The sequence below is a fragment of the Hemicordylus capensis genome, chromosome 1 (genome assembly GCF_027244095.1).
Source record: "Hemicordylus capensis ecotype Gifberg chromosome 1, rHemCap1.1.pri, whole genome shotgun sequence".
NCBI classification, from domain to species: domain Eukaryota; kingdom Metazoa; phylum Chordata; class Lepidosauria; order Squamata; family Cordylidae; genus Hemicordylus; species Hemicordylus capensis.
In genome coordinates this window covers 240,206,349-240,233,857 of record NC_069657.1, presented here as the reverse complement: position 1 = coordinate 240,233,857, position 27,509 = coordinate 240,206,349, and the positions used below count along the sequence as shown (strand labels likewise).

Here is a 27,509-nt window from a genome sequence, read left to right as displayed (position 1 = left end):
ACGTTTTCTTGCCAAATCTCTTGCTCAGCTTACATATGGTGCACAGCTAGGGCCTTTATCTAGTTTTCAGCAGGTGGAAAGAATTCAATCTAAATTTCTTAGAGCTGTACTTTCGTTGTGTCTCTAATGCCAGATTGAGACTGGAGACGGGTCTAGTGAAGGTGGAGGCTAGATATTGGATACTTACGATTTTTTACTGGATTAAAATTCATCACTCCCATGGTAGTTTAGTATTTCTCACATTACAAGATTCATTTCATGCCTCCTGGGAATGCAGAATATTTACTAAACTGGCAACATTGGGGTTGCTTCCGCTTCCGCTGCTCAAAATGGAAGTATCACAAGCCCGTGCCTTGGTGAAACAGAAAATATTAGACACAGAACGGCAGGAAGATTTATCTAAGTCTCCGGGTTTCTACTGTAACGATACCACAAGGTACCTTGTTGCTCCTTTATCTTATCTGCAACAATTAAACATCCCCAGAGATAGGTTGGCTTTTACACAGGCCAAATGTAGATGCCTTCCTTCTGCTGTCCTTGAAGGTCGCTACAGTTGGACTCCTTATGCGGAGCGTCTATGCCCCTGTGGTGATGGGGAAGTTGAAACAATCGAACATGTTTTGCTTTATTGCTCCTTTTATAGGGACTTACGTTTAGAACTAATATCTCCACTGTTAGCTCACTTCCCAGGAAATTCGCCTAGCCAACAAGTGGCTTTCCTGCTTGAGGACAGCATACCTACCATTACTCGGAAAGTGGCGGGCTTTTGTGCAGCAGCTCGAAGAGTGCACCAGTTTTTAATTAACAGTCCTAGTGCTGCTCTATAACCTTTTACTTATAATATTGTTGATGGGTTAGATTGTTGACTTTTTTTTTTTAAAAAAATATATATATTTTAATTGTATTGTTTCCCCCCCACTTGTTGTGCTGGTCATAGACCATAATAAACTTTGAATGAATGAATGAATGATTGTGTCTTTTCAGTACAATTGACTTGAATTTGTATTTGCATTTTTAACTTAATTGGACCCATTTACAGTCTTTGTAGCTTGCCCCCACATTGTGAAGCAGAGCAGGTTTCATTTAATCTGTTTGATCATATTCCTATTTACTCAGAAGGGCCATTGAATTCAGTGGGGCATACTCCCTGGTAAGTGTGCATAGAATTGCAGCGCTTTAAATGGCTGCTGGGCAGCCTCATCCATTTCTAGGCAAATTCTGGTGTGTCTGAAGATGGGAGGGAAGCAAGGTAGGGCCCAAACTCAGAGAATGAAGAAATGCCTGAGAAAAATGACAGTTCTAGGAGGGAAGAGAACAAAACAGGAACAGATATAGATATAGATATATAGATATAGATATGAATACACCCTGCTCCTCCTCCTCTGCTAACTGAACAAAGAGGCACCTTTTAAAGCCGCCCAGAGACATAAGTTTGGGCGGGGTAGAAATTAAATAAATAAATTAAATAAATAAATAAAATAAAGTGGTGATCCTGTTTTATTTAGAACAACTGTCCCTATCCAAATCCACTTATGTTGAAAAGTCGTATGTAAATATTTTAATAGTAATTGAGGTGGTCACCTCAGGCAACAGATTTGGGGGCAGTCAGATCTGTTCGCCCCTGCCTCATCTTCCTCCCTCTTGTCCCCCTTCTTCCTCACCTCAGGCAGAGGGAGGAGGACAGTGCATCAGCTGACCTAGGTGGCTGACATGCTCTCCTTCCTTCTGCTTGGAGTGAAAAGCGGTGTGGACTAGCCAGCTCAGAGACCACATCCACTGGGGTGGGTAGAGAGCAGAAGTGCAAGAGGAATACTATTTCTCTGCTGCTCTGACCACAGTGCCAATGCCATCCTGCTCAAGATGGCCACCTGCTAGTTGCCTCTCTTCCTCTTTACTGTGTGGCGGCCAGGAGAGCCCCACCACACTACCTGATCAAGGGTGTGTGTGTGTGTGTGATTTCATAAGGGGGGGAACCCTGATGATCTGATTACTTTCAGAATACTGTTGAAAAAAGGGACTGTTGCTTGATACATGGTTCATTATTCTCTGACTGCCTTGAGCCACCCCAAACTGTAAAAACACACCCAGGGCCTCAGTTTCCTGACTCCTACTGGTATTCAGCCCTGGGCCTTATGGGACAGAAATAGTAAGTAAACAGCCTTAGTTTAACAGATTTTGTCACTAGGAGGTTTAATGGCAAATGGCATTAATATCACCTCTGCTGCAAGGATTGCTGTTACTCTTGGTTTATACATGCACATACAGCAAAATGAGATGGTAGGAGTACAGTGGACTGCAGCTGGGAGATGCCTTTTCTCAATAGGAACATAGGAAACTGCCATATACTGAGTCAGACCATTGGTCTATCTAGCTCAGTATTGTCTTCATAGACTGGCAGTGGCTTCTCCAAGGTTGCAGGCAGGAATCCCTCTCAGCCCTATCTTGAAGATGCTGCCAGGGAGGGAACTTGAAACCTTCTGCTCTTCCCAGAGAGGCTCCATCCCCTGAGGGGAATATCTTACAGTGCTCACACTTCTAGTCTCCCTTTCATATGCAACCAGGGCAGACCCTGCTTAGCTAGGGGGACAAATCATGCTTGCTACCACAAGACCAGCTCTCCTCTAGTCCTCTGTATTAAAAACAATAACCATCCTACCTACACGGACTAGGAAGAAAAGTAGCCCAGTCCACTGCCTCCTCGTTACTTTTCCCTTATTTCCAGGGGAAATAAGAGAACACTACTCTGGACACTACTCTGACTGGCCCTCTCATTCATATTATGGAGGAGTGTGAGCATGCATCTCTCCCCTCCACCGCTAGTGTGCTGTCCAACAGTTGTCTAATCACATGGCGGGGGCAGAGTAATATTTAATCTGAATGCTGAGAAGGTAGTTCAGGCAATTAGCAGAACTGCCTGTCTCCAGGTATTTCTGTATTGGCCTCTTTTATGCATAATACCAATTTCTATCTGCAAAATAGCCCTTTGATTTGGTGTGACCATAATATCACATTAAAATCAGACATGGTATTTTAAGATGTGAATGGATGCCTATTGAATTTTTAATATTCCAAAAGCAGCTGAAGACAAAAGGCCTGGTATCTAAGAAACATCATTCATATATATATATATATGAATTTATGGAATATTATATAACTGGCCTTACATTGAACAATGGCTTTAAATCTAGCTGAGTTAAGCAGTTGGGAAGGCCTTTATCTGACAAAATGTGGGAGGAAATTTGCACTAATGGCCCAGTGTCCTCCCCTTATTCAGGGGCGTAGCTAGGGGAGAGGGGGCCTGTGTTCGCCCTTCTCCCCAGCAGCCCCTTGGAGTGAGGGAGATAATGGAGAAAATAGGGAGGAGTAAAGCTGGGGGCCCCTCGGGAGCTGCCCCCCCCAGTTCTTTGAACTCACCCGCTCAATTATAGCTACACCCCTGCTTGTACCAATATCAGAGAGAACAATTTCAAGATTCTGTATCATCATTTAACACCAGAATGTTATGGGGACAATTACCTGTTGGATAGTGGAGAATATTAGAAATGTCATCTTTCTAATGCAGACTTTATGCCTACATGATGGATAAGTGATAAAGTAATGGACTTTTAGAAGAAAATTCTGCTGATTAATGATGTTGGGATATTCCATACTCCTAGATCCTTTGTATATTTTACTGGGACACTTAAAGGAAGTTTTCTCTTCAGATTGTTGCCTACTAGTATGGACGCTCCTAACTGCAGCAAAGATGCCTATTGCAAAGTCCTGGAGTAGTCCTGATTTATCTGAGAGAATAGTTTTCTTAAAGCTGGAATGTTGCAGTAATTGGAATGGCTAAATTAATTGAATATATCAAGCTGTGTGGTAAAAAACAATCTGTTGAGCTATTTGGGGAAAAACTCAGTCACCATTTGTAGTTTATTTGACATTTTAATTTGGATATAAATTCTTATAAGATTCTAGCACAGTTATAAATTCTGCAGTCTGGTGTATATAATAGTTCCCCCCTTCATTTTTATATAATATAATATCTAATTCAAAACTTTTTTAAACAGTTAAAATGTTCTCAGTATAGCCCATTGCAAAATGCTCAATCATGCAAATGAGTCCCTTTGACAACCATAAGCTTCCAGGACATGTACGTGTGTTTGGGATTGGAACCTAATTAATTTACAGGTGAAAAATCCCAATTAGCAAAACCTGAATCCAGCTACAAAGATAAAACACCAGAGAATTGTGCATAGGGTGTCACAATTTAGAAATAAAAGAAAGAAGGGCAGATTTATTTTAAATCTAATGTGGCTTTTTGATTGATTACTTTTATGAAGTGGACAACTCTGCCCCCCTTACTTTAAGCACGCCCACTCCCTTGGTTACTCTGTTTCTAATCTACAGGGTCTAAATGTTGTTGACATTTAAAGTAAGTTCCAAGGGGACTGTCTCCTATGATGTGCCTCCCAGTGGTTATGTTGAGGCATTAACATGATTAGGGTTTGCGTTTGCTACTTGCCATTAAAACACACACACACACACCCCTACCTCCAGTCTATAACCAGTGAGAGAGCTAAATATATCTTCAAGGAGCATGTTAATGCCTGCTCTTTGATATCTCCTTACATATGACGTCCCTTTGGTAATAGCTGTCGAAATATGTTGCCTTGTCCCATCAAAGGGCTGATCCTTCTGTCTCATTATAAGGCAAATAAAACTTCTGTTATGGGTTAGAAATTCAACTCTAGCATAATAGTTAGCTGACACTGTCATTCTCACAATCATAACGGGGCAGGGAGGCTAGGCAGTGGGGGAATGCAGGGTAGAACCTACTTCCCCCCTAGACAAGCATGGAGCTCTTCTATGGCGTGCCATCACACACCCATACGATCCAGCAGCACGGATCTCTGGAAGCCAGGAAAATCAGTCCTGGCCTCCAGGAGTCCCATAATGCACCATGCAATAAGCTCAGTGCAATGGTGGATTCTCCTGTGAGTTGGGCTCTCTAGACACACGATCCCAGACCTGGGGTTGAGGCATGCTAATGCCATCTAACCCCTGTTAAGGGACGGGTTAAAGTTTGGGCTAGTGGGGGCTGCCCTCGCCTGGGTTGGGCTGCTCATGTGAATAGGCTCATATTCTAAATGAGCTTCCTCCTGGCAGGTTTAGCTGCTGAGTATAAATAATATTTTGCCGTGTGGCAAATAGCATCCTGTATTTGCCATGAAAGTTCTGTTCCCCATAGGAACAGCAGGAAAGGATTATATGGTAGTGTTTTCCTCCTGTAGTCAACTGGTCCGTGGCAGGAAGGTTATAGGAATGGATCCAAGGTAGAACCAATATTTTCTGTTCAGTCAACACACATGGCTGATTCAGATATTAACACAAACATTAACATACCAAAAGTGGCTTCCATGTGGCTGGGGGCTCCACAGTGTTGCACTGCACAGTGGCTTGGCCACATTGTAAATACCCACACTAGCGCTGCCAGTCCCCCGAGAAGAGTTCTAGCATGAGTTGTAACGTAAGTATGAGTATTTATTAACAACCTGACTACCCTATCTGGGAAGCTGATCCAAATGTTATCACAGTTGCATAGGCCATGTTCGGACACAGCATGAAACCCAGGTAGACGAAGCTGTGGTTAAACTGTGAAGCTGAAAATCATGCCACAGACAACGGACTAACTGCAGTTTGGCAACTAGGGGTATGCACAGAACCACCTGGACCAGTTTGGTTCGAGTTTGGTTCAGGTGTAAGGTGGTGTAGGGGTCCGCTGAGGTTTCCCCTCCCGCGGCCGGCCTTCCTTTTCCTAAAAATCACCCAGTTCAGGTGTCTTGGGCTCTTTCCGGGCCTATTCCCTGGCATGGCGGCCATTTTGGAGGCTGCCGTGCCTGCGCAGTGGGGCCTTGCATTGGCAAGGCTGGTGCACCAGGGAATAGGCCTGGAAGGGCCAAAGAGGCACGAACTGGGAGGTTTTTAGGAAAAGGGAGGCCGGCGGGGTGGGGAAGGGGAGCCTCTGTGGACCCCCCACCACCACCTTGGAGAAGCCCCTGGGAGGGGGTAAGTTAAAAAATAAAATAAAAGGAAAAAAGCAAGCTTGACGAACCCTTGAACTGAGGTGTGTATGATCAGTTTGGGGTCAAGCTGAACTGGGTGTGGTTCGGCTCGACCCTGAAACCTTTGAACCAGATTCAAGCCAGTTTGCACACCCCTATTGGCAACCTCTGGCTTCTGGGCAGAGGAACCTCTCCCTCTTCCTGCTCTGCCCAGGCTGCATCCCAGCAAGCTCCATCCTGCTGGTGTCACCAAACTGTGGGCAAGGCATCAGCACACTAGTGAAGCTGTAACCATTGGCCACAATGCTAGAGGGGTGATCGTGCCTTTTTGGCAGCGTTCACCTGCCCTCGGCAGGGCCAAGTCATTTTAACCCTTTCCTCACACTGCTTGCACCACTGTCTTCAGCAGTTGGGGAGGAAGTGTATTGTGCCACCCCTCCCCTCCCCCGGAAAGAGAGTATTGGGCCCCTCTCTTCCCACTCGTACTGGCTAAAGATCGACTGCACAAGTGGTCTCTCTCCTTTTTCTCATATGTCCTCAAAATGAGCTTGTTGCCAGCAATGGCCATTTGTCACACACACACCCCACCCCCACACACCCCCACACACCAGCCCATTCTCCAGCAGATATGTCATGAGATGCATGCCCCCATCCCCATTTCTCCAGGGACTTCTATTGTTTCTCTCCACCTAGACCCTAATCCCTATCCTGTGCATGAGTGATTATGTATGGATCGATAGGATGAGACTGCTAGGAAGAGGGCAAGATTACTTAGGATTTGCCCTTTGATTTTTGGTGGTATTGCTCTATTTTTGTTTTTTGTACAAGTTGTACAAGGGAAGGGGGACTCAGCCCCTTCTCCTGGTTGCAAGAAAGCTTGGTTTCGGCTAAACCTCAGGAAAAGAACCATCTACCTAGAGCATGATTGAATCACACAATAGGAATGTGCATGAATAGTTTCAGCGGGGCAGGGAGCAGTACCCTTAAGCACAAGTAAAGCAGGTCCTTACCTTTTCCTCCGCATTTCCTGATATGGCGCTGCACCACTCATAAGTCTGCATGCTTAAAGGTACTGCTCCCCACCCCATCCCTACTGGATGCACTGAATCAGTTCTTCTTGTGTGATGAAGATGGATCCTGCTCCAGACCAGACCACTCTCTGGTGCGAGTGACTGTCCATAGAAACATGCATGCAGGCTGGAGGGCTTTTACTTCCCAGCCCAACTGACAGTTCCACCAAAGCCCCAGGAAGGGTTCCTTGGCAACATCTCTCCTGGTTCTGGTGACTGCCAGGAACTGAGAATGTAAGCACCCCTTAAAAGAGCCTGGTCTCCCTGCAACAATTCTCCATGCTCAGTTTTGCTGCTTATGGACACCTTGCTGGCCAGGGACCATCCTAATCCATGGGTGTCCCATCCCAGAATGCCCCGTGGTGGCTGGTTTGCATTTGCTGCAACCGGTTCTGATTAACCTGGGATGTAGGATTCATCCCCAGTCTCTCCTTGTTTGCCCACCCAATCCAGAACTGCTCAAACACCTGAAGCGTCCCAGAATATTTTTCCCCTCTTCTTAGTGATACACGTTTTGGAAACCATAAATATTTAAGGATCACAGAAGCAAAGCATCTTATCATATTCCATTTAATCAACTGACATGTATAATCACAATTGGTAGACATCCACGATACCTGTGTCCTCCAGCTCTACGGAGTAGGGTTATCTGTCCATGCAATCTTCCACAATACTCAGATTTCTTGGAGATGCCATCATTTAACTGATCAGGAAGGTAAGCTTAGTCCAGGGCTGCACAACTTCAACCCTCTTGCAGATGCTGGACTACATCTCCCATAATGCATGACTGGAGATTGTGGGAACTATAGTCCAAAAACAGCTGGAGGGCCACTATTGTTCAGGCCTCATGTAGACAAAAGCAATGCTCTCCTAGGAGTGTGAGTTAGACAGTGGTCCAATGGGTCCCTTCCAACACTATACTTTCATCCTTTTGCTGCTAGCTGTCTCAACAAGCAATTGCTTTGGCAACAAACAGATGGTTACAGAAACTTTAGACCAGCCTTCTGTACACCACCTCTTCTCATGTTTTACACAGGTCAAACAATGAGACTTCAGTTTTTTCACCATCAGCATTCCTCCTTGTGTTGCACAGATTTATGTTTGTCCTTTACTCTGTGGAAAGTTAGCTACAGCAGTGTAGCACTAATGCCACGTCAAGTATGAATTTAACACAATATACCATTTTAAATATATCATGTCCACAAATTTCTGATTTGTTAGATTAGACCCCTTTGTGTCCTACTTTAACTGGGACTCGAGGACTGAATATATATGGATTTAGACTGCTGTCCTTCCTCTTTGTTATACTCAGAAGTATCTCACTCCTACAAGTTGACTGCTAATACATTTTACCCGTTTACCTTCTCTCTTTATGCCACTTGCAGTGTCCCTTCAGTGATGACCTGGATGAGTAGTAATCAAAACAGCCAATGGGGAAAAAGGTCAAAATATGCAAACATTTCATGTGTGTGCAAAAATGCATATATACAACTACATGCATATGTATAATCAGATCACACAGTTCCAAAGCAGCACAACCTTTCAGATAACATGCAACAGTCAATGCACTAGCTGTTTAGAACATGAAGTTGTACAGGTCCTTTCTTCATTCCTGAAAATCATTGATAGGTTCAAATCTGATAGTGAATAATACAGTTTTGGCCATTACACCTTAAACCAGCCTTTCTCTGGGCAATGAATCCTCAGTGTCATCTTACAAATTGTTCTAGCAGCCAAGGGCCAGAGAGGGTGGTCTTTTGCCACAAAGCATGCATCCATGCAAGATATTCTGATTTACATGCAGCCAGTCAATTTTAACTGATCATCAAGAGCTGTTGCAATTTGCAATGAAACGGTTCTGCTTTCCATTAGACTGTCATTGCATGCCTACTTCCCCAGCTGTTCAGTAATCCCTTTTCTAAGCTATTTTGGGCTACTAGCTTGCATTGCCCTGTTTCTCCCTTAGAGCTGGCCACATAGGTTATACAGTATAGCTCACACCATAAAGGAAAAGGGATATTGTTTCCTGTATTTAGGCATAGTTTTTGTTTATGACTGAATTCCTATCCTGCCCTTCCTCCAGAGAGCTCAGGGTAGGGCAAAGTGTGCAATCCAGCAAAGGTTAGTTTTGACTAAGACATTCACATGGGTCTTAGATACACTGAACACATTTGAACTTACTTCTGAGTAAATGTAGATAGGACTGGACTAGAAATACTGTGAAAAATAACTCTATTGGTGTTTCTTACTAAGCAAGTCCCAGGTAAATCAGCATAGGATTGCAGCCTTAGTCATGACTTACCTATGTAGTAAGAATAGCGAGAATGATCTGAACACACATTCCTTGTCCAGAAAGCAAATGCCTTGCTATGCAGTGAATGTTGATAATGGCAGATATTCTGACTAAATTACTCAATGGAAGTCCCATTGGAATTAATAGGACAAGTTAGTCCCTTCAGTGGCTGTTGCTGTGCTTCTTTTTAGACTGTGAGCTCTCTGAGGAAGGGACCATTTTCTTCCTTTTCTATGTAAACCACTCAGAAACCTTTTTGGGGTGTTGTTGTTGTTGTTTAAAAATGATTTATAAATAAGGAGCAGTTGTATTAATTTCAATGGGACTTCAGCTGAGTAATTTAGTCAGGATGTCAGCCAATAATTCAGTCTGGTCTATGATTGTAATAAAGTTTATCTATCTATCAGCCAATAATTATAACAATTATAATTATGTACATGGCACCATCTATGTGCATCTATGTTCAAACCACTCCCACCCCTCACAGAATCTACTCTTTTCATCCTTAATTACAAAGGGTCTTAGTCATAATGAGCTTTTAATGGATTTGTACTCATCATCTGCTACTCTGCAGCCCCCTTATTTTAGCCCTTCAGAATTTTATCCAATGGCTTAACTGCTGCAACCTGATCCACTTCCTGACTTGGACATGCTCAAGAGAAGCCACTGGGTGGCGCAGCTGCGCCAGGGCTGGAGAGATGGAGAGAATGGAAGGGCAGCCCTTTAAGTTTCATTCCAAGGGCTATAAGAGCAACCCCATCTTCTATGACTAAGGCAGCTTTGTTGTGGCAAAATAAGAATCTAAAGATGCACTCCTTCAGACACCCACGCTTCAACAATATAGGTTGGTACATGTCCTTCGCACAGTGGAGTTCAAAGCAATTTGCAGAGTGAGGGTTGATTTTGATCCAGGAAACGATGAGCAGAGGCAAAGGTTAAGCAGCTTCCTCCAGCACTGCTGCCCCAATCTTATTAATCCCCCCTCCCCACAGCTGCTATTCAGCTTTGAACTAGGGTGTGCGCAAACCACAGTTAAACCATTGGTCCGAACCCTGGTTAGGAGTGGGGAGCAGGAGCTTTAAGAAAGAGGAGAGCAGGTATCTGCTCTCTGCCACCCCGTGTAGCCTCCTGCTGGGGTGGGGCTCTCAGCCAAAGTACTCCCTCAAGGTGCCAGCCCATGTGTGTGGCACCATTTGTGTGGTCAGCATGGTATTACTGACCACGGAAAGGGTGTCTGTGCATGTGCGAACACCAGGTGCATGCTGGGTACCTGGGCCAAGCGCCGCCACAGCAGGCAACTGCAAGGGGTGGTGGAGACAAGGTAAGGACCTGCTCTCCTCTTCCCTAAAGCTCCCGCTCCCCGCTTGAACTGGTGCTCGAACTGCAGTTCAAGCACACCCCTACTTTGAACAGAGACATCAAGCAATCCAGTCAATTTCCTGCATCTTGTCAATTTTGGCCTTCATTGAACCTCATTAGTAGTTTGGAACTTAGAGACTGCCTCTCTGATCCTTCTATCTCAAATAAAACACACACACCCTCACAGTCTTGTTGCACCTTAAAGACTAACAGATCTGTTGGACTTCCATGGACTCCAGCCCACTTCAATATAGGGGGGCTCACAAACTGCACAAAGTAACACAGGCAGCAGAAGCATTGCCTGTGCTGCTGCGGCTGTGGAAACAACATCGACAGTATTGCGCACAAGGGCAGTTCCATTTCACCTTAAAGTTGGGCAAACACAATTGTGCAATGGTGTGTCCATTATTATTCCCAGTGGGTGTCCTATTGCGCAACTGCGTTGGTGCAACTTCATGTCAGAGTGGAAGTATCCTGGGGTGCAACATCATCAACACTGTTCCCACAGATGCAGCAGCATGGGCGGTGTGCCTGCCACCCATGTTGCTTTGCGTGGTATGTGAGTCACTATTATTAAGAATATTTAGATACTGCTTTTCAAGAAAGAAGTTCTCAATGGGGTTTATGTAGCAAAGGGAATGAGAATACACACATACACATCTGCCCATGAGGATAAGTGTGCACCTGATGGGCTCTGGGCCACAATAGCCCATGCCACAATATCTCTGTTAGACCTTGAGTACCAACAAGACACTTTTGTTATGCGTGTTTGTAGACTAAGAAGGCTAGCTCTCCGGAATGTCTTAAGTATTAGGTCTGTGGTCTCTCTCTAAATCACCAAACAGCACATTTTAAATATGCAAACCACTTTGCTATTCTTATCTTATTCATCCTCACAATAACCCCAAGAGAGAAGACACTGACATTTCCTCTGTACAGGGGATGGGGAACTGAGGCTGGGATGTAACTGAATTGCTCAAAGGCACCCACTGAATTCACAGTTGAGCTGAAATATTACACTTGATCTTTCAGCCTCCAAAGACTGATACTCTGCCCAAGAGATAATAAGAAAGAAAGAAAGAAAGAAAGAAAGAAAGAAAGAAAGAAAGAAAGAAAGAAAGAACATCATAACTCCCAAGTCAAATGTCTGTAGCTTAGGGCTACTTCATACAAGTATGTATGTATGTATGTATGTATGTATGTATGTATGTATATTCATTCATTCATTCATTCATTCGATTTTTAGACCACCCTTACAAAATTGCTCAGGGCAGTTCACAAACATCAAAGACCCTTTAAAACAATTTAAGAGCACTGGAAGGCCAGGCCGAACAGGTAGGTCTTTAGGGTTCTCCTAAATTCCAATAAAGAATTCAAATTAAGGATGTCTGCAGGGAGTGCAGACACTTGGCATCTATCCACTCAATGGCTTGCAGGGGAAAGTGTGAATGGTCTCAGCTGAAATGTACTTATCAGAATCCAGAGATCATGGACAGATGGGCACAATCATCTCCACTTTTGAATAGTTGGCTGGACCTGTCAACTTTGTCAGGACTGATCACCTTTGGGTGGGTATCACCCTTCTAAATTATTAGTACACAGAAAAGCTCTTTCCATATCTATTGCTGTTTCAGATCAGGGAAATAGTGTCTGAAATGATAAGCAAGTACTGTCTGTGTGATGTATGAAGTATCATGGCTATTTCACATATTCAAGTCATCACTTACTCTTGCAGAATGAATTAAATGACCAGAATAGATTTAATTTGGTTAGGGTTAAGTTGCTTTTTAAGTTCCTTTCTGAGGTCTTTAAGTTCCTTTCTTCTTTATCTTCTTGACTTAGGCTTCTCTCCTCTTCTTGGCAATTCCCACCTTCTGTTCTGACATCCATTTTGCTTTCTTCTGTTTCTTTGGCAGCCTCTTTTCACATTTATCCTCAGCAACTTGACTGCATCCCACAGTTCCTCTGGTTCCCTATCAATGAGGTTCAGAACTTCAAAGCAGTTCCTGATGTTCTCCTTGAAAATAGTGAGTACATTCTCAAGATCATATTGTAGAAACTGGATGGCTTTGTTTTTCTGCTTCTATCTATCTATCTATCTATCTATCTATCTATCTATCTATCTATCTGTTCGATTTCTAGACCGCCCTTACAGAATAGTTCAGGGCAGTTCACAAATATCATAAAACAGATAAAATCAATCAATGATTGGGAATGAAAATTTTAAAATACAATAAAGCAGCTAAAAAATAAAACAATTCAAAACCTTATAAAAACCTGATACATTAAAAACCCTTTAAAACAATTTAAAAACCCTTTAGCTTGGCTTGGAACTTGCACATGAACAGTTCATGATTTGTTCCACAATCTGCCCCGGCCATGATTTTGCTGTTATAACTGAACTCTTCCACCCCCTTGCACCAATAATGTAATCAGTTTGATTTCTGTGTACTGGAGTGATGTCCATGTGTATAGGCGCCCACTTTGGTTGTTTGAAGCATGTGTTAGCAGTGAAGCAATTGTTGGATTGGCAGAAACTATTAAGTGGTTCTTCTGCTTCATTTCTGTTTCCTAGGCCATAGAGTCAGACTGTGTTTTCCTCCTTACCTTTTCCAACTTTGGCATTCCAGTCTCTAACCACCAGCAGCACATCTTGCTTGCATGTTCTGTCAATTTCAGACTGAATTTGAGCATAAAACTCATTAACTTCCTCAGTCGTTGGGGCATACATTTGAAAAACTGTCATGTCAAAGAGTTGTTTGCGAAATCTAATAGCTATTAGTTGGTCACTGACTGCATTGTACCCAAGTACTGTGATTGTTATATCCTTCCTGATTACGAAAGCAACACCATTCCTTCTTTGATTTTTGTGTCCTGAGTAGCAGCAGACAGTATGATTTTCTGACTGAAAGTGTCCCATTCCAATCCATTTTAATTCGCTGATGCTCAAGATGTCAATCTGTAGTCAATTCATTTTATCTTTCACTGTGTCGAGCTTTCCCATAATCATGCTCCTTACGTTCCACATTCCCACTGTAATTCTGTCTTTGCAGCTTCGGATTTTCTTTTTCCACATGGCAACATCAGCCGCTAGATGTCCAAAAGGCTTTAGTCTAACCATAGCACTTAGCAATAGCAATAGCACTTACATTTATATACTGCTCTATAGCTGGAAGCTCTCTAAGCGGTTTACAATGATTTAGCATATTGCCCCCCAACATTCTGGGTACTCATTTTACCGACCTCGGAAGGATGGAAGGCTGAGTCAACCTTGAGCCCCTGGTCAGGATCGAACTTGCAACCTTCTGGTTACAGGGCGGCAGTTTTACCACTGCGCCACCAGGGGCTCATGTCATAAACACCATTTGTACTCTGGGAGATCCTTAGCTCTTCCTCAGTAGCATGTTGAGTACCATCCAACCTGAGGAGCCCATCATTGGGCACTACATCAACAATCATTCTATCTTGTCTATCTTGTATGTGGAACATACAAAGTTTAAAATATTCTGCAAGACCATTTAGTTTGAGTTTAAACAGGAAAAAGGGTCATGTAGTACTACAACTAGAGATATGCAAATTCTCCTCTGCTCAGTTGTACAGTAACCACAATGAAAAGGCAAAGCATACACACCACATGAACAAAGAGTTCATCCTGTTTGAATGCAGGACTATACCAATTTGCAAGAAACGGTTTAGATAATCAAGCCAAAGAGAGAAGCTACTCACTGAATTAAAAGCTGCTCAATCAGGTGGCCTGAGCATGTAGTTCGCAGCACGTTAGAGCCCTACATGGAATGGGAAATGCAGGATGTTCAAGCTGGTTTCAGAAAAGGCCGAGGAACAAGAGACACCATTGCTGTTGCATGCTGGATAATTGAGAAAGCCAAAAGAATACCCCAAAGAAGCCAATATGTGCTTTATTGACTACAGAAAAGCCTTTGATTGCATCAACCATGTCAAATTGTGGAATGTCCTTAGGAAAATGGGCGTCCCGGAACATCTCATTGTTCTCATGAGAAACCTATACACAGGACACGAAGCCACAGTCCAGACAGAACATGGTGAAACAGACTGATTCCAGATCGGCAAAGGAGCAAGACATGGTTGTATACTTTCTCCTTCTTTATTCAATTTATATGCTGAACATATTCTGAGAGAAGCTGGATTGGAAGAAGATGAGTGTGGTTTTAAAGTTGGAAGAAGAAGCATCAATAACCTGTGCTATGCTGATCACACCACTCTGATAGCTGAGAATGCAGATGATCTGCAAGCTCTAGTAAAGGACGTCAAGGAGCACAGTGAAAAAATGGGACTATGACTAAATGTAAAGAAGACTAAAGTAATGACAATGGGTACAGCAACCAGCCTCAGAATTGATAATGAAGACCTTAAAGTGGTGGATAGCTTCTGCCTTTTAGGATCGACCATCAACAGTAAAGGATCCAGAAGTCAAGAAATATGCTGCAGAAGACGTTTGAGAAGACTTTTGAGGAGACCATGGACAGCCAGGAAAACAAACAAACGGGTCATAGAACAAATCAATCCAGAATTTTCATTTGAGGCACAAATGACCAGGCTCAAACTATCATACTCTGGATATATTATGCAAAGACCTAGCTCCCTTGAGGTCTATAATGCTAGGGAAAGTTGAAGGCAAGAGAAGAAGAGGATGACCAGCAGCAAGGTGGATGGACTCGATTACAACAGCAATGGATGCACCACTGAGCGACCTTAAAGGCGAAGTTGAAGACAGATCATCCTGGAGAGAATCTACGTGGCTGAGCCATCAAATGTTCCACATAGTTCAGGGCCTGATTCACATAATGTCAAGAGCTATTCCTGTCCACTTCTGAGTGCAATTACCACAGCAAGGCTCAGAATGTATTTTCTGACATGCCTTCTGAGGATGAGTTTGTGCAGCTGTATACAGTACAATGATGTTTCTTATACTAAAAGTAAATATATATTTCCAATTTCAACTATATGTACACTCCTAGGCACTGGGTGTCCAGGAGAGAGATTAAATGTGTCTTCGACCTCACCATATCATGGCTGAACTGTCAAGGGCACCCCTGAATAGCTGGCAACCCTAACTTGATCCCATCATTTCTCAAAGCCACAGTTTCCAGTCTCATCCTTTTCTTCTGTTCACCTCTCAAGGTCTTTGTTCCATCTTGGGCAACACTGGAGCTGGGAAAGACTTCCTGTGACCTAGGAGAGCTACTTCCAGTTGAATACAGAACTGAATTAAAGGGACCAAAGGACTGACTTAGTCTAAGACCGCTTCCTATGCTCTTATTCTTGGCCCTAAACATATTGAAAGGGCAGCTAGAGCAACAAAGGGACATGTTAGTGTTCTGCTGGCTATGGAATATCCAGTATGCTTTAGAGGGTTGTGGTATTACAGAATATGGAGTGATAATTTTAAAATACAGGATGTCTCTTAAAACAGGGGACATGTAGAAATCCTATGCACTAATCTCTTAGCCCTCTTGGCAACTTCTTTCTGCAGCTGGTAGGTTCTTTTGCTTGTTTTCTAGCTCTTTCAGGAGTCTTCCTTGTTTGTTTAGATCATAGAACCGCCCGACTTCTTCTTGCCCGACTATTCCTGATCAGGCAATAAACAGGCATTAAGGCACTACTGGGTCTGTGCCATTTGCTGCTGTTGCAAAGGTGCTGCCTCCTGCAGACTACTGCAAGGAGTGATGAGAGTCAAGGCAAGTCCATCTTTATCATGGTTCATGACCAGAACTCAACGATCAGAAACACCACAACACATCTGCCCTCTACATCCTCTTTCTGATCTAGATACCTCTGTGTTCAGGCTAGGGATGTGCATGAACAGAGGTTTGTGCACTGGTTTGGCGCTCTGGGGAGGGGGAGGGCAAGCGGGATCTTTAAGAAAAAGAAGAGCAGGTCCTTAGCTGCTCTCCACCGCCACATGCAGCTTCCTGCTGTAGCAGCGCTCTTCTCAAGACCCCCACACAGTGCCAGCACACACATGGCACCCATGCATGTGCGGGTGCCATTTTCATGGTCAGCAACACTATGCTGACCATGCAAATGGTGCCCATGGATGTGCAGACACCATGTGTGTGCTGGTGTCACATGGGGGTCCTTGGGACAAGCACTGCTGCAGCAGGAAACTGCATGTGGCAGCGGAGAGCAGGTAAAGACCTGCTCTCCCATTTCTTAAAGATCCAGCTCTGCGGAGTTGAAAGGGTTTGGACCTTGTGCAAACCGGTTTGGCGCTGAACCAGTGCACAAACCTTGGTTCATACACACCCCTAGTACAGGCCTCCAGGACAAGAAATTGGGTGGCTGGGTGTAGCAGGATGAGTCTCAAACTGCAGACCTTACTCTCAAACAGCACTGAGACAGCTTGCTGGAAGAGAGCTTTCTTGGCCTTCTTTCTGCTGTGCTGAACTTTTAGCACTGCAGATGGTCAGTGGAGATGGTCAGCTGTCAGTTCTGAAGGGATCAAGTGACACAATGGACCAATAGAGTTCCACCTGATCACATAAAGCAGCTGTCTCTGGTCTGGTTCTGCAGTCTGAGCAACTCATCACACAAACATAGGGTGAATAATAGGGATGTGCACGGAACCGGCAGGGGCTGGTTCGACAGCGGGGAGGGGGGTGCAGCTTTAGGGGTGGGGGAGGATGCACTAACACCCCCCCCCGCCCAGTGTGTTTCATCCACTGGCGCTCGGTTTCTTAAACATCCATTGGGGAGGCAGCATACCTCCCTGCCGCCCCCTTCACTATGTTTTCCGGAAGTAGTGGACGCGCCTGCACATGATGTGTGCAAGCACGTCAGGTGCTCTTGTGTGATGTGCACACATGCACAGGCGCATCCGCTACTTCTGGGTACTTCTGGAAAATGTAGCAAAGGGGGCAGCAGGGAGGTATGCTGCCGCCCTGATGGATGTTTAAGAAACTGAGCACCGGTGGGGGAAATGCGGTGGAGGGTCAGTGCATCCTCCCCCACCCTTAAAGCTGCATCCCCCACCATCGAACCAGCAGAACCACCCACCGTCCGAACTGGTTCCATGCGCATCCCTAGTGAATAACTCCTGGTCTGCCCAACTCCAGACAAAGAACCTGACACCCATGCCCTTGCCAAATAATAACAGTGGGGTAAAAAATACCTCTCCACACATCTCCCCATACCCACCATCAAATTACATGACCAGTAAGAAGTTAAGCCTGGGAGGGGCATGTAACAACAGATGTTGAGATGTTACTTTTTGAGTGCTGCTTATACCAGGGCAGTTTGTATTTGGTGGACTTTGGGAAAGTGCACAGCTTATTGTATACACTCCCATGCACAACATGTTTGGGATGGAAACCCGCTGTGTGCATGTTCAGTTAAGCTATACCCACAAACTGGGTGGGCCTGTTCTCTGCCCCCTGACTTTGGAATGCCCTCCTGGAAGAGCTTCGCCATGCTCCCTCTCTCAGTATCTTAAAAAAAACAAACAACAATTAAAGACACATCTTTTTAAAGAGGCTTTAAAATGTTTTATTTCCTCCTTATATCTGGTAGGTGTTTTAGTTCTTAATTTTTAGCTTTTTATTAACTTTTAATTTGAAACTTCTAAAATTTGTAATTTTAAATGTGGTTTTCACTTTGTCTTTTAACTTGTATACTTTTATCAGTCTTTTTCTTTATCTTTTGTATCTATTTTATTAATGTTGTGAGCTGCCTCAAGAAGTAGTGTACTGGAGGGGCAGTATCCCCACAACCAGAGCGTTTTCCAGACTAGCTGCTTTTCAGCAGCAAAATGCCTCCGTTTGGGCAAGTCACATTCAGATCGTAAACAGTAGGGGGCGCAGTCTCACAGCAACTAACAACCCGACAAAACAGCAACTTCTTTATGCTGGATATATGACATCCTAGCTCTATTTCGCAGCTATTAAATTCGAAGCAAGGCATTGGAAATGTGAACAGCACCCTGCTGACTCCGTTGTAGAGTCTAGTCTGGAAAGCACCCAGGGGAAACTGGGCTAAGGGAGCCTAGTCTGGTTTTTCCTGGCTGTGTGCTGCACCGGGAGCCACGTGGCTCCTGGCAGCAGCAAACCTCCTTAAGTACCCCTCCCCTTAAATGAGGTTAGTGGAGGGTGCACTCCACTAACCCTGTTTTCCCAATTGGGAGTCGCCATGGCGCTGCTCCGTGCCGTGGCAACTCACAAGGACACCTCTGACCAGGAGTCTGCAACGAGCCTCCCGGCACGGGGGTCTCCCCAGAATGCCCCACAAACTTGCACAGAGCATGCTGGGACTTCTGGGGGCCAGGCAGCCCCGGATCCCCACTGCCCTTGCTGGCTCAGGGATGCAGCTGGTAATCGTGTGGGCGGCCGATCTGGCCGTCCTGGGCTAGCTGCCCAATCGTTTGCGGGGAGAGTGGGCCAAGCCTGCAATCCCCGCAGAATCCTCATAGGATTCTCAGAATCCCCTCAGAGTCCTCATTGTGTGGAGAGCCTCGCCTCCCTCTCTTATTTTCCAGACAGTCAACAATGGACAGGTAGGCTCCTAAGAAAAGAGGCAAGACATCCTGGCCCAAAGCTATTTAGAGCTTTAAAAGTAATCATCAGCCCAGAATTAAGCCCAGAAAATTGTACTAGGTCCAGAAAAGGATCTACAGCTAGTGAAGCTGCTGTACAAGGGAAATCCCCCAACCTTGGCCCCAGTGAAAACTTTGGCTGCCACACTTTGGGATAGCTGATGTTTCTAGATGCTTTTCAAAAGCAGCCCCACGCAAGGCACATTGCAACAATCCAGCCTTGCTGTAACTAAGGCAAGTGGCCAGATCTGCATTCTGCAGGAATGGGTGTAAGCTGGTACACAAGCAGGGCAAGAGCATTCCTGCCTACAGCTGCCACCTGGGCAGCCAGGTGCATGGCCGAATCCTGCAGCACCCTCCAATTGTGAACCTGAGCTGTCATGGGAATGCAACCCCATTCAAGACAGGTTGAATTCCTACCCTTATATGAAGGAACACCTCTGTGCAATTTGACAGCTTTCTTAGGATGAGATGTAAAGGCAAGACAGAGGTGGGTGTCATCAGCACCACTCCAAATTCCTAGATGTGCTCTTCCAGCATTTTCACTTAGATGGTAAATACCACCGAGGTAAGAAAGAGCCTTATGGGACGCCATAGGTCAAAGAGCTGAGCACAGTCTCCTCCAGCACCACTTTTTGGACTCATGGCTCAGAGGAACCACTGGAACCACTGCAGAATGGTATTGCTGTGTTGGTAGTGGGGGAAATTGAGAGAATGTACACACCTAAAAAATACAACTGCTTTGTATTGTTACAGCTCAGGATCTGCAGGAATTCCACCCAACAGCTCCAGCTCCAAAAGAACTACATGAGCCACAGGTCCAAAAAGTACTAACCAACTAAGAACACAGCACTCTCTGGCATACATAACAGGTACGTCTGATCCAGGGCACGCAGTTTGCCTTCACAGCAAACCAGAGCTAAGGGAGGAAGCACCTTCCTCGCTCTTGCTGCTATTGGCTGGAAAGCAGAAAGCCGACACAGCCAGATCCCCCACCTCTCGGCAGTCTCACTGACCTAACCTGCAAGAAACCACTGGACCTGCGGTTCCGTATTTCATCTGAACCAGGCCTCCATCTCTTCACCATCCCTAATTGTTCTGGAGTTTCTTTTCCTCCCTTTTTCCTCCCCCTCAAGTTCCACTTGATTTGTCTCTTAAAGGGTCTGCAATGTATTGAGGCTGTTCTCACAATGGGGGAAAACTGGGCTAAGGGAGCCCAGCCCGGTTTCCCTCCATTGTGAGAACCACTGGGCTCGCGGGCGAGTCCGGAGGTTCAGCGGTGGCTAGCCCGCCAAAGTAGCCCTCCTCTAAAATGAGGTTAGTGGAGCAAGTGCTCCGTTAACCCCGTTTTTCCGATCGTGAGACACTGCAGTGCAGCTCTGCGCTGCAGCAATTCATGAGTAGACCTCCAACCAGGAGGCTGCAGCAAGCCTCTCGGCATCGGGGATCCCCCCAGAATGCCCTGCGCACTTGTGTGGGGAATGCTGGGACTTCCGGGAGCCAGATGGCCTCCAATCCCCACCGTCTCTACTGGCTCCATGATGGATCTGGTAATCATGTGGGCGGTCGATCCGGCCACCCAGGGGTTAAGCCCACTCTCCCTGCACAAGCCCTGCAGGCTCTCCACACTGCTCCTATGGAGAACCTCATTATCTATCAATATAAACAAAGCCTCAACCAAACTGAACTACATTTCAGTTACCTGTCACACAACCCTACCTTCCATGTGTGCTTTGTATGGGAGGCTGCACTTGAGTGTGGGGGAACCTTCCCCTGCACTGCACCCAAGACATGTTCAGGCTTAGGAAGCTCCTGAGTGTGTTGTTAATGCAGTTCTCTAAAGGGAGATGGCAGTGGAATGTACTATACTTTATCTCTTAAGCCTGTTTTGATTTGAGGTGTATCTGTCACAGTAGGGTATGTGTGGAAATATTGAAATAAATTGAGTTCAGAGACTGGTAAAATGTACAATATTACATTAATCAAATACAAATTGATGTTAATTTTCTGTCCAACAGGTGGTGCTAAAAGGCAAGATGCAATGATATTTTCAGAGAACCTGAGTGTGGGCTCCTTCTCCTAACTGTCTATCTTGACTGAATTTAAGGCTGAAGGACAAGCAAATATTAAGCTGCAGGAGAAGTGCTAATAATATCTGATTGTTGAAAAAGAATATTGAAAGAATTTTAAATATTTTTAAAGCTCAGCTTCTTATTGTGCTCGTGAAACCTCCTTTTTACAACCCTAAAACGAACCACTGGTTTCCTAAAAGCGAAATAGGCTGTGTTTTAAAATAAACATAATTTGAGGATTTTCTTCTCTAGGAAATGATTGCATATTTCTGCAATTTGTTCACGCAATTGTCATTTCCACTGTGAGAGAAAATATCTGTTCATTTGAGTTCCTATAGCTTAACAGGAGGAAAATACCTCACCTAAGTGAAAGTTGCAGAACCATAGCAGGACAGATAAGAACAGTGGTGGCCTATGTAGCTCAGTTCTTTCTGCTCCAATTTTCCTCTGCTGTTTAGGCCTCAAGAAAAGGTCTTTCCACAGCACTGCAAATTGTGACTGCAGAAACTGAAAGAGTGAGGTGCAGGGGCGTATCTAGGGTAGGGCAGGCAGGGCACGTGCCCTGGGTGCCACTTGAAGGGGGCGCCATTTTGTAAAATTATTATTATTATTATTTTAAGGCTGCTGAAAACAAAATGGCCACCGTACATGCTCAGATGGCCTCTGTGAGGCCCTAGGCCATGCCAGGCCTTGCAGAGGTCTTTTGAGCATGCACGGTGGCCATTTTGTTTTCAGCAGCCATTTAAAAAAAATGATTATTTTTAAAAATGGCCACTGCACATGCTCAAATGGTCCCTACAAGGCCCAAGAGGCCAGCGGGGGGAGGGCAGACCCCCCATGGCCTTTAGAAAGCCCACTGAAGGGGCTACAGGTATTTTTTTTTAAAATTAATATAAGACACTGTACACATATTCAGATTGGCACTATGTACAGAAAATCAGGGCTTGTGAATAATGAGCTGAAGTTTATGAGCTAGGATTGTATTCATTTGCTCTTATTTTGCTTCTTTTGATAAATGAGTTAAATGTGATGTCTTGCTAATATGGCTATTAATGGTGAGTTTGTCTTTGAATTAGTATGAAATCCTTAGTATTAAGGCCCACTGGGAGTTTCTTGCTCTCTTTCTCTCATTTTAACTGTCTTTCTGAAATACTAGAATATATTCCAAGCAGTGACACAGTTTACTCTGCATATCCTTTAATTATTTTCAGAGTATCTGGGAAAAGTCAAATTCTCCATTTATTTTTAAAACTTATGTAATGGTGATGCTACAATACATAGTAGAGAATTAGACAGGCACTTCTGTTTAGTTTTGCAAGTACACCTCCACATAGTATTAGGGTATTTAATGAGCTCCAGCATACTGAAATTTGTAGTTCTTCAGCATTTTTTGGTCTGGCTACATCCACTGCAAAATAGTTTTTGAAATATTAAAAGCTTAACGAGCTTGACTTGTATTTTTCAGCTGATATTATGGTGAAGTTATCTGAAAGATGGGTGTCATATGTTTGGACAGGGGGCACAATTTCAGTGTTTGCCCTAGGCGCTATTTTCCCTAGATACGCCTCTGGTGAGGTATGACTAACTAACTTGGGAGTATTCTTTAGAAGTTCCCAATGCAACTCCATCAGACACTTTTGGAACCAATGGAAAGATATCCAAAACATGACATGTCTTATGTAGAATCTAGGCTGAACATCTTATTTACAAAAGTGTCCTCAGAAGTGTACATTGCTATAGTGCTTGGCATTTTATTCGTTGAGATGGTTCTTGGACGTGGACACCAGACTCTTAACTTTAATCCTTGGAATTGCAACCGTCTCAGTAGGTCACCTTGGCCAAATGTCTGTTCCTCAGTTATGAGGATAAGAATACTCATCTACCTCACTGAGGTATTGTGAGGATAAGCAGTCTCACATGCAGTAGAGAACAGAACCATATAAGTAAGAAGATGGACAAAGAGACTTATTGAACTGTAGCATAGGACTGGAAAACAGGAACTAACCTTTACACTTTCCAACTCTAGATCTGGAAAGGTGCAGTCAATCTATGTAAGGCAATACGATTTTTGCCTCATTTGTACAGAGTAATCATAAGAACCTTTTCTCTCACATCTAGTTTTGTTGGAGTTTGATTATAGGAGTTTTGTGCTTCAGTTCTGGGGCATGCTTTTAACAGTGATGAGTGGAGCAAATAATTGTGAGTGTCAGCAATGAGATGCCAAGTTCCTAGTCCAAATCTCATCTCAGCCATTAATTCACTAGGTGGGCCTTAGGCAAGCTATTTTCCTCTCTCAGCCTCAACACTCCCCCACCTGCAATAAAGGTAAAGGTAAAGTGTGCTGTCAAGTCTATTTCGACTCCTGGCGCCCACAGAGCTCTGTGGTTTTCTTTGGTAGAATACAGGAGGGGTTTGCCTCCTCCCTCGCAGTATGAGAGGATGCCTTTCAGCATCTTCCTATATCGCTGCTGCCTGATATAGTACTAGCGGGGATTTGAACTGGCAACCTTCTGCTTGTTAGTCAAGCATTTCCCTGCTGCACCACTTAAGGTGGCTCCCACCTATACTGGGGTAACAATACTCACTTAACATTCAGGGTTGGTAAGGCTTCCTGCAGCAATGTATTATTTGTACAAGAAGCACTTTGGACACTCCAAAGCACTATACAAATGCTATATCTTACTAGATAACATTACAAAGTGTTTACCATTTTGATGGGTTTCTCCACACACAACAGTCCAGTCAAGTCAAAGAGGAACACTTAATGTCTCTATGGAGCTAATTAGGTCCACATCAAGGTGCTCTGAGTCTGTCACAGGAGGTCCGCCTAGGCCCTTAGCATGATTCTCCCAGGTTAGACAAGAGTTGTGTCAGGTCTAAAGCAGAGGGTCAGACAGGGCTGCTGTAATGACCGAAATTACAGCACTCCATTTTTCAGATGATAAATATTCCATTAGGTATATTTATGTAAAGATAAATTAGCTAGAAGCGCTAGAGTTGAAAATTCCATTTTCTGCTAATGAATAGGATACATGCAGCCATCAAACTAATGTAAATTACTTTAGCAGAAAACCCAGCTTACATTCTTCTTCATAACTCAATGTTCTTGAAGTGAAAGCTCTAATCTAATTGGTGTTTTTTTAAATGCCACAGATGGCTCAGCTGGGGTTCAGAGTTATGTGGGTTCAGTTTTGAACATTTTAAAAAATTTCCCCCAAAGCCTTCTGTTTCCCCCCAAAGCCTTCTTTGCCCAGTTACCCCTGCTAAGGGGGGCAAAGAGGCACCTTTTACCATGGTGATTCTCTTTATTGAGCGGGGGGAGAGTAACTGGCCCTATCCACCCCCAGCACAGTACTTCCAGTGACTGTTGCTGGTGTCTGTCTTATGTTTCTTTTTAGAATGTGAGCCCTTTGGGGACAGGGAGCCATCTTATTTGTTTGTTATCTCTCTTTGTAAACCACCCTGAGCCATTTTTGGAAGGCCGGTATAGAAATCGAAATAATCATCATCATCATCATCATCATCATCATCATAATTTCTTTTCTATCTGTTCAGATCAGATGTCACTATTGTTCTAATGGTGCAAATCTGATTAAATTTTACTCTTGACACCCGCTATTGCTTTTTTCGACAAAAACAAAATTAAATCTCACAACTGTTTGGTAAAGATCAGCTTGCAACTTCAAGATTAGTAGTAGATGATTCTAAGCCACATGCATTGAGTTAAACTTATTAGAATTCATTAGAAAGATCTTGTGGTTCAAATGAGGAGCTATCAAAATTATTGCTACCCTTGCAACATTTCCCACTCTTAGGTTCTCCATATTAGGTTGGATTTCTTAGGTTGGGTTTTCTAAATTGGTACTCTGATCATCAAAGTGCCAGGTAGGTGGAGAATGACGTTGTACTGTAGTTAGAGTTGCTTAGGAAATCTGTCTAGCTGGGTCTTTCCTGCTATCCTCTTTCCACTGGCAGACTGTTTCTTTGCAAACTGCTCTTGGTACAAAATGCTAGACAAAACAGCAACTGCATTGCATAAATGTTTAATTCCAGCATGCACCATTCCAAGTGGCACACATTGACTATGAAAAAACAACCCCCCCACCCAAAATCCCCACTTTATTAATTAGCTAACTTCACTACTTGCAAATCATGAACAATAAAGATGAAAGATGTAGTCACTGAAGTTTTCACAAGTTAAAGTTCTCTTCTCAACTAACATCCAAGTTTGTTCTAATTTCAAAGCTAAAAGGAAATAAACTAGATTGCTGCTTTTCTTTCATTAATACAATAAGTAAAGCAATATATCCAGGATGACTGGATTATCCACTCTGTTCAATTCTATATATAATAAATTTAGAAAGAAACTTGTAAAATAATTAATCCTTATTAAAATATACTTAAATAGGAGAGAGAGAGAGAGAGAGAGAGAGAGAGAGAGAGAGAGAAGTTTGATTTAATGGTGTTACTTAATTAACTGTTTGTTTGTGGATTCTCTTTGTAAGACTTTATATATATTTCGCAATCTGGGCACATGCATACTTAATTGAATAACCAATAATTCAGGCCAAATTGAAATAGATTAGATTCTAGATTCAGAACAAAACACCACCCTTGGCTGTTAAGATAAAACACTGTAACATGTCATGTTCACCTACTGATGTAGACCATTTGCTTTTCTTTTACTTAAAAACAAAACAGCCTAGCTTTACATATTTCAGATAAATCAAGTTTAATTTCTTTTCCACTTCAGTTTCATTAGTGGCCTCAAGCCATAAATAAAGCTGTCCAAAAATATTCCTCTAAATAAGGAACAGTCACTCTTTTGTTCTAGCCTGAGTGAGGGCATTTCAGTGACTACACAAGTTCACCTGTTTACCTTGATGCTGGAGAGATCAATTGTTGGTTCTTTAGGTTTTGCTGGTTCTGGGGCTGGCGCTGGGGCAGGGGCTGGTGCAGGTGCTGCAGCTTTCTTAGCGTCCTTCTTTGGTGCCATTTTCTATTTTTATTTATTTTTTAGTTAAAAGGGCCTCCAAAAAAACCCTTATAAGAGATTCCTGGATGAGGAGCAGTGAGTGGTCAGGATGATCTACAACCCAGTGCCTTGGAGGTAGACCCAGTGTGTTAACACCATAAGGGCATATATATATTTCACTTAGTGCCTAATACAATCTTGACACTTGCAGCTGGATTGGACAGTTTGCTAGTCAAGGGGGATGTCATTCTGAGTCAGGCTATAAATGGAATATAAGGGGGTCAGAGCTTCGTCAGATCAAGGGGACTTCGGTGTCCTTTTTCCCCCTTAAGTCTCCCATGCATTTTTGTAATAGATAAAACTGCAGGAGGAATATGACAAAGGCAGTTTCAGATCTCTTGTTGACATTCAAATTCAAGATTGACTGACACTTTTTTCTTGGGAGAATCACAGTTCTGCTGAAGTTGTAAATCTTATTTTCCATGCCTCTGTGTCGTTATGGAGGGGATTGAGTTTCCAGATGGAATTTTGACTTTAAGGGTTGGGAAATGATCACCATTTTCCATCCACCCTGCCTCTCCCTCCCCCTTTCCTCCACATCATGTTCCCCCTCCCTCTTTTACTCCTCCTCCGTTTCCTTCCTTTGCAAGAAGAAAGTGTTGATCCAGCATAAAGATAGGGGGAGTGATTAAAAATAAAAGCAGACGTATATGGAAAGCCCATGCTGCTGAAGCCACACTCTCTTTCCCTCTAGTCCAAGATTCCTCCATCTGTTCATATTCTTCCTTTGATACAGTAAAGCTGTATCTAAAAGACAAAAGCTCATCCTCAATCCAATTGCATACATTGTGTTGGCTGACATATCAAGTCCAACTTGTAAAGGAGACAGACAGGCCACCTAACCCTAACATATTTTCCCAACAACAACTGGAGACATTTTCCTATTTATAAAAGCAAAGCAGCCATCAGTCAAGGTCAGCATTTATGTTTATCGCCTCTAATTTAATTGCCAGCTTTTCCCATCTCTTACTTATTTCTCTTCCTTTCCACTCTCACAGAGACCTTTCACCTTCTTGTGCTCTTCCATTTCTTTCCTGAGGGGACAAGTCTTCACATTTTTGATTAAG

The 27,509-nt window shown here is 43.8% G+C and overlaps 1 protein-coding gene and 1 long non-coding RNA gene across 2 annotated transcripts in view; one reads left to right on the top strand and one right to left on the bottom strand.

The window, feature by feature from the left end:
• The window catches only part of LOC128340249 (myosin light chain 3, skeletal muscle isoform), a 46,013-nt gene extending 19,469 nt beyond the window's left edge, over nt 1-26,544 (bottom strand). Inside the window, exon 1 of the mRNA XM_053285181.1 lies at nt 26,287-26,544. Coding sequence (XP_053141156.1) covers nt 26,287-26,403 — 117 coding nt within the window. The 5' untranslated portion in view covers nt 26,404-26,544. The remainder of the gene's footprint in view (nt 1-26,286) is intronic.
• Nucleotides 11,844-21,552, top strand: LOC128340250 (uncharacterized). The gene is made up of 4 exons (XR_008313550.1): nt 11,844-11,942; nt 12,686-12,796; nt 20,092-20,207; nt 21,354-21,552. It is a non-coding gene; the product is annotated as an uncharacterized LOC128340250 (long non-coding RNA).
• Nucleotides 26,545-27,509: the final 965 nt, after the last annotated feature.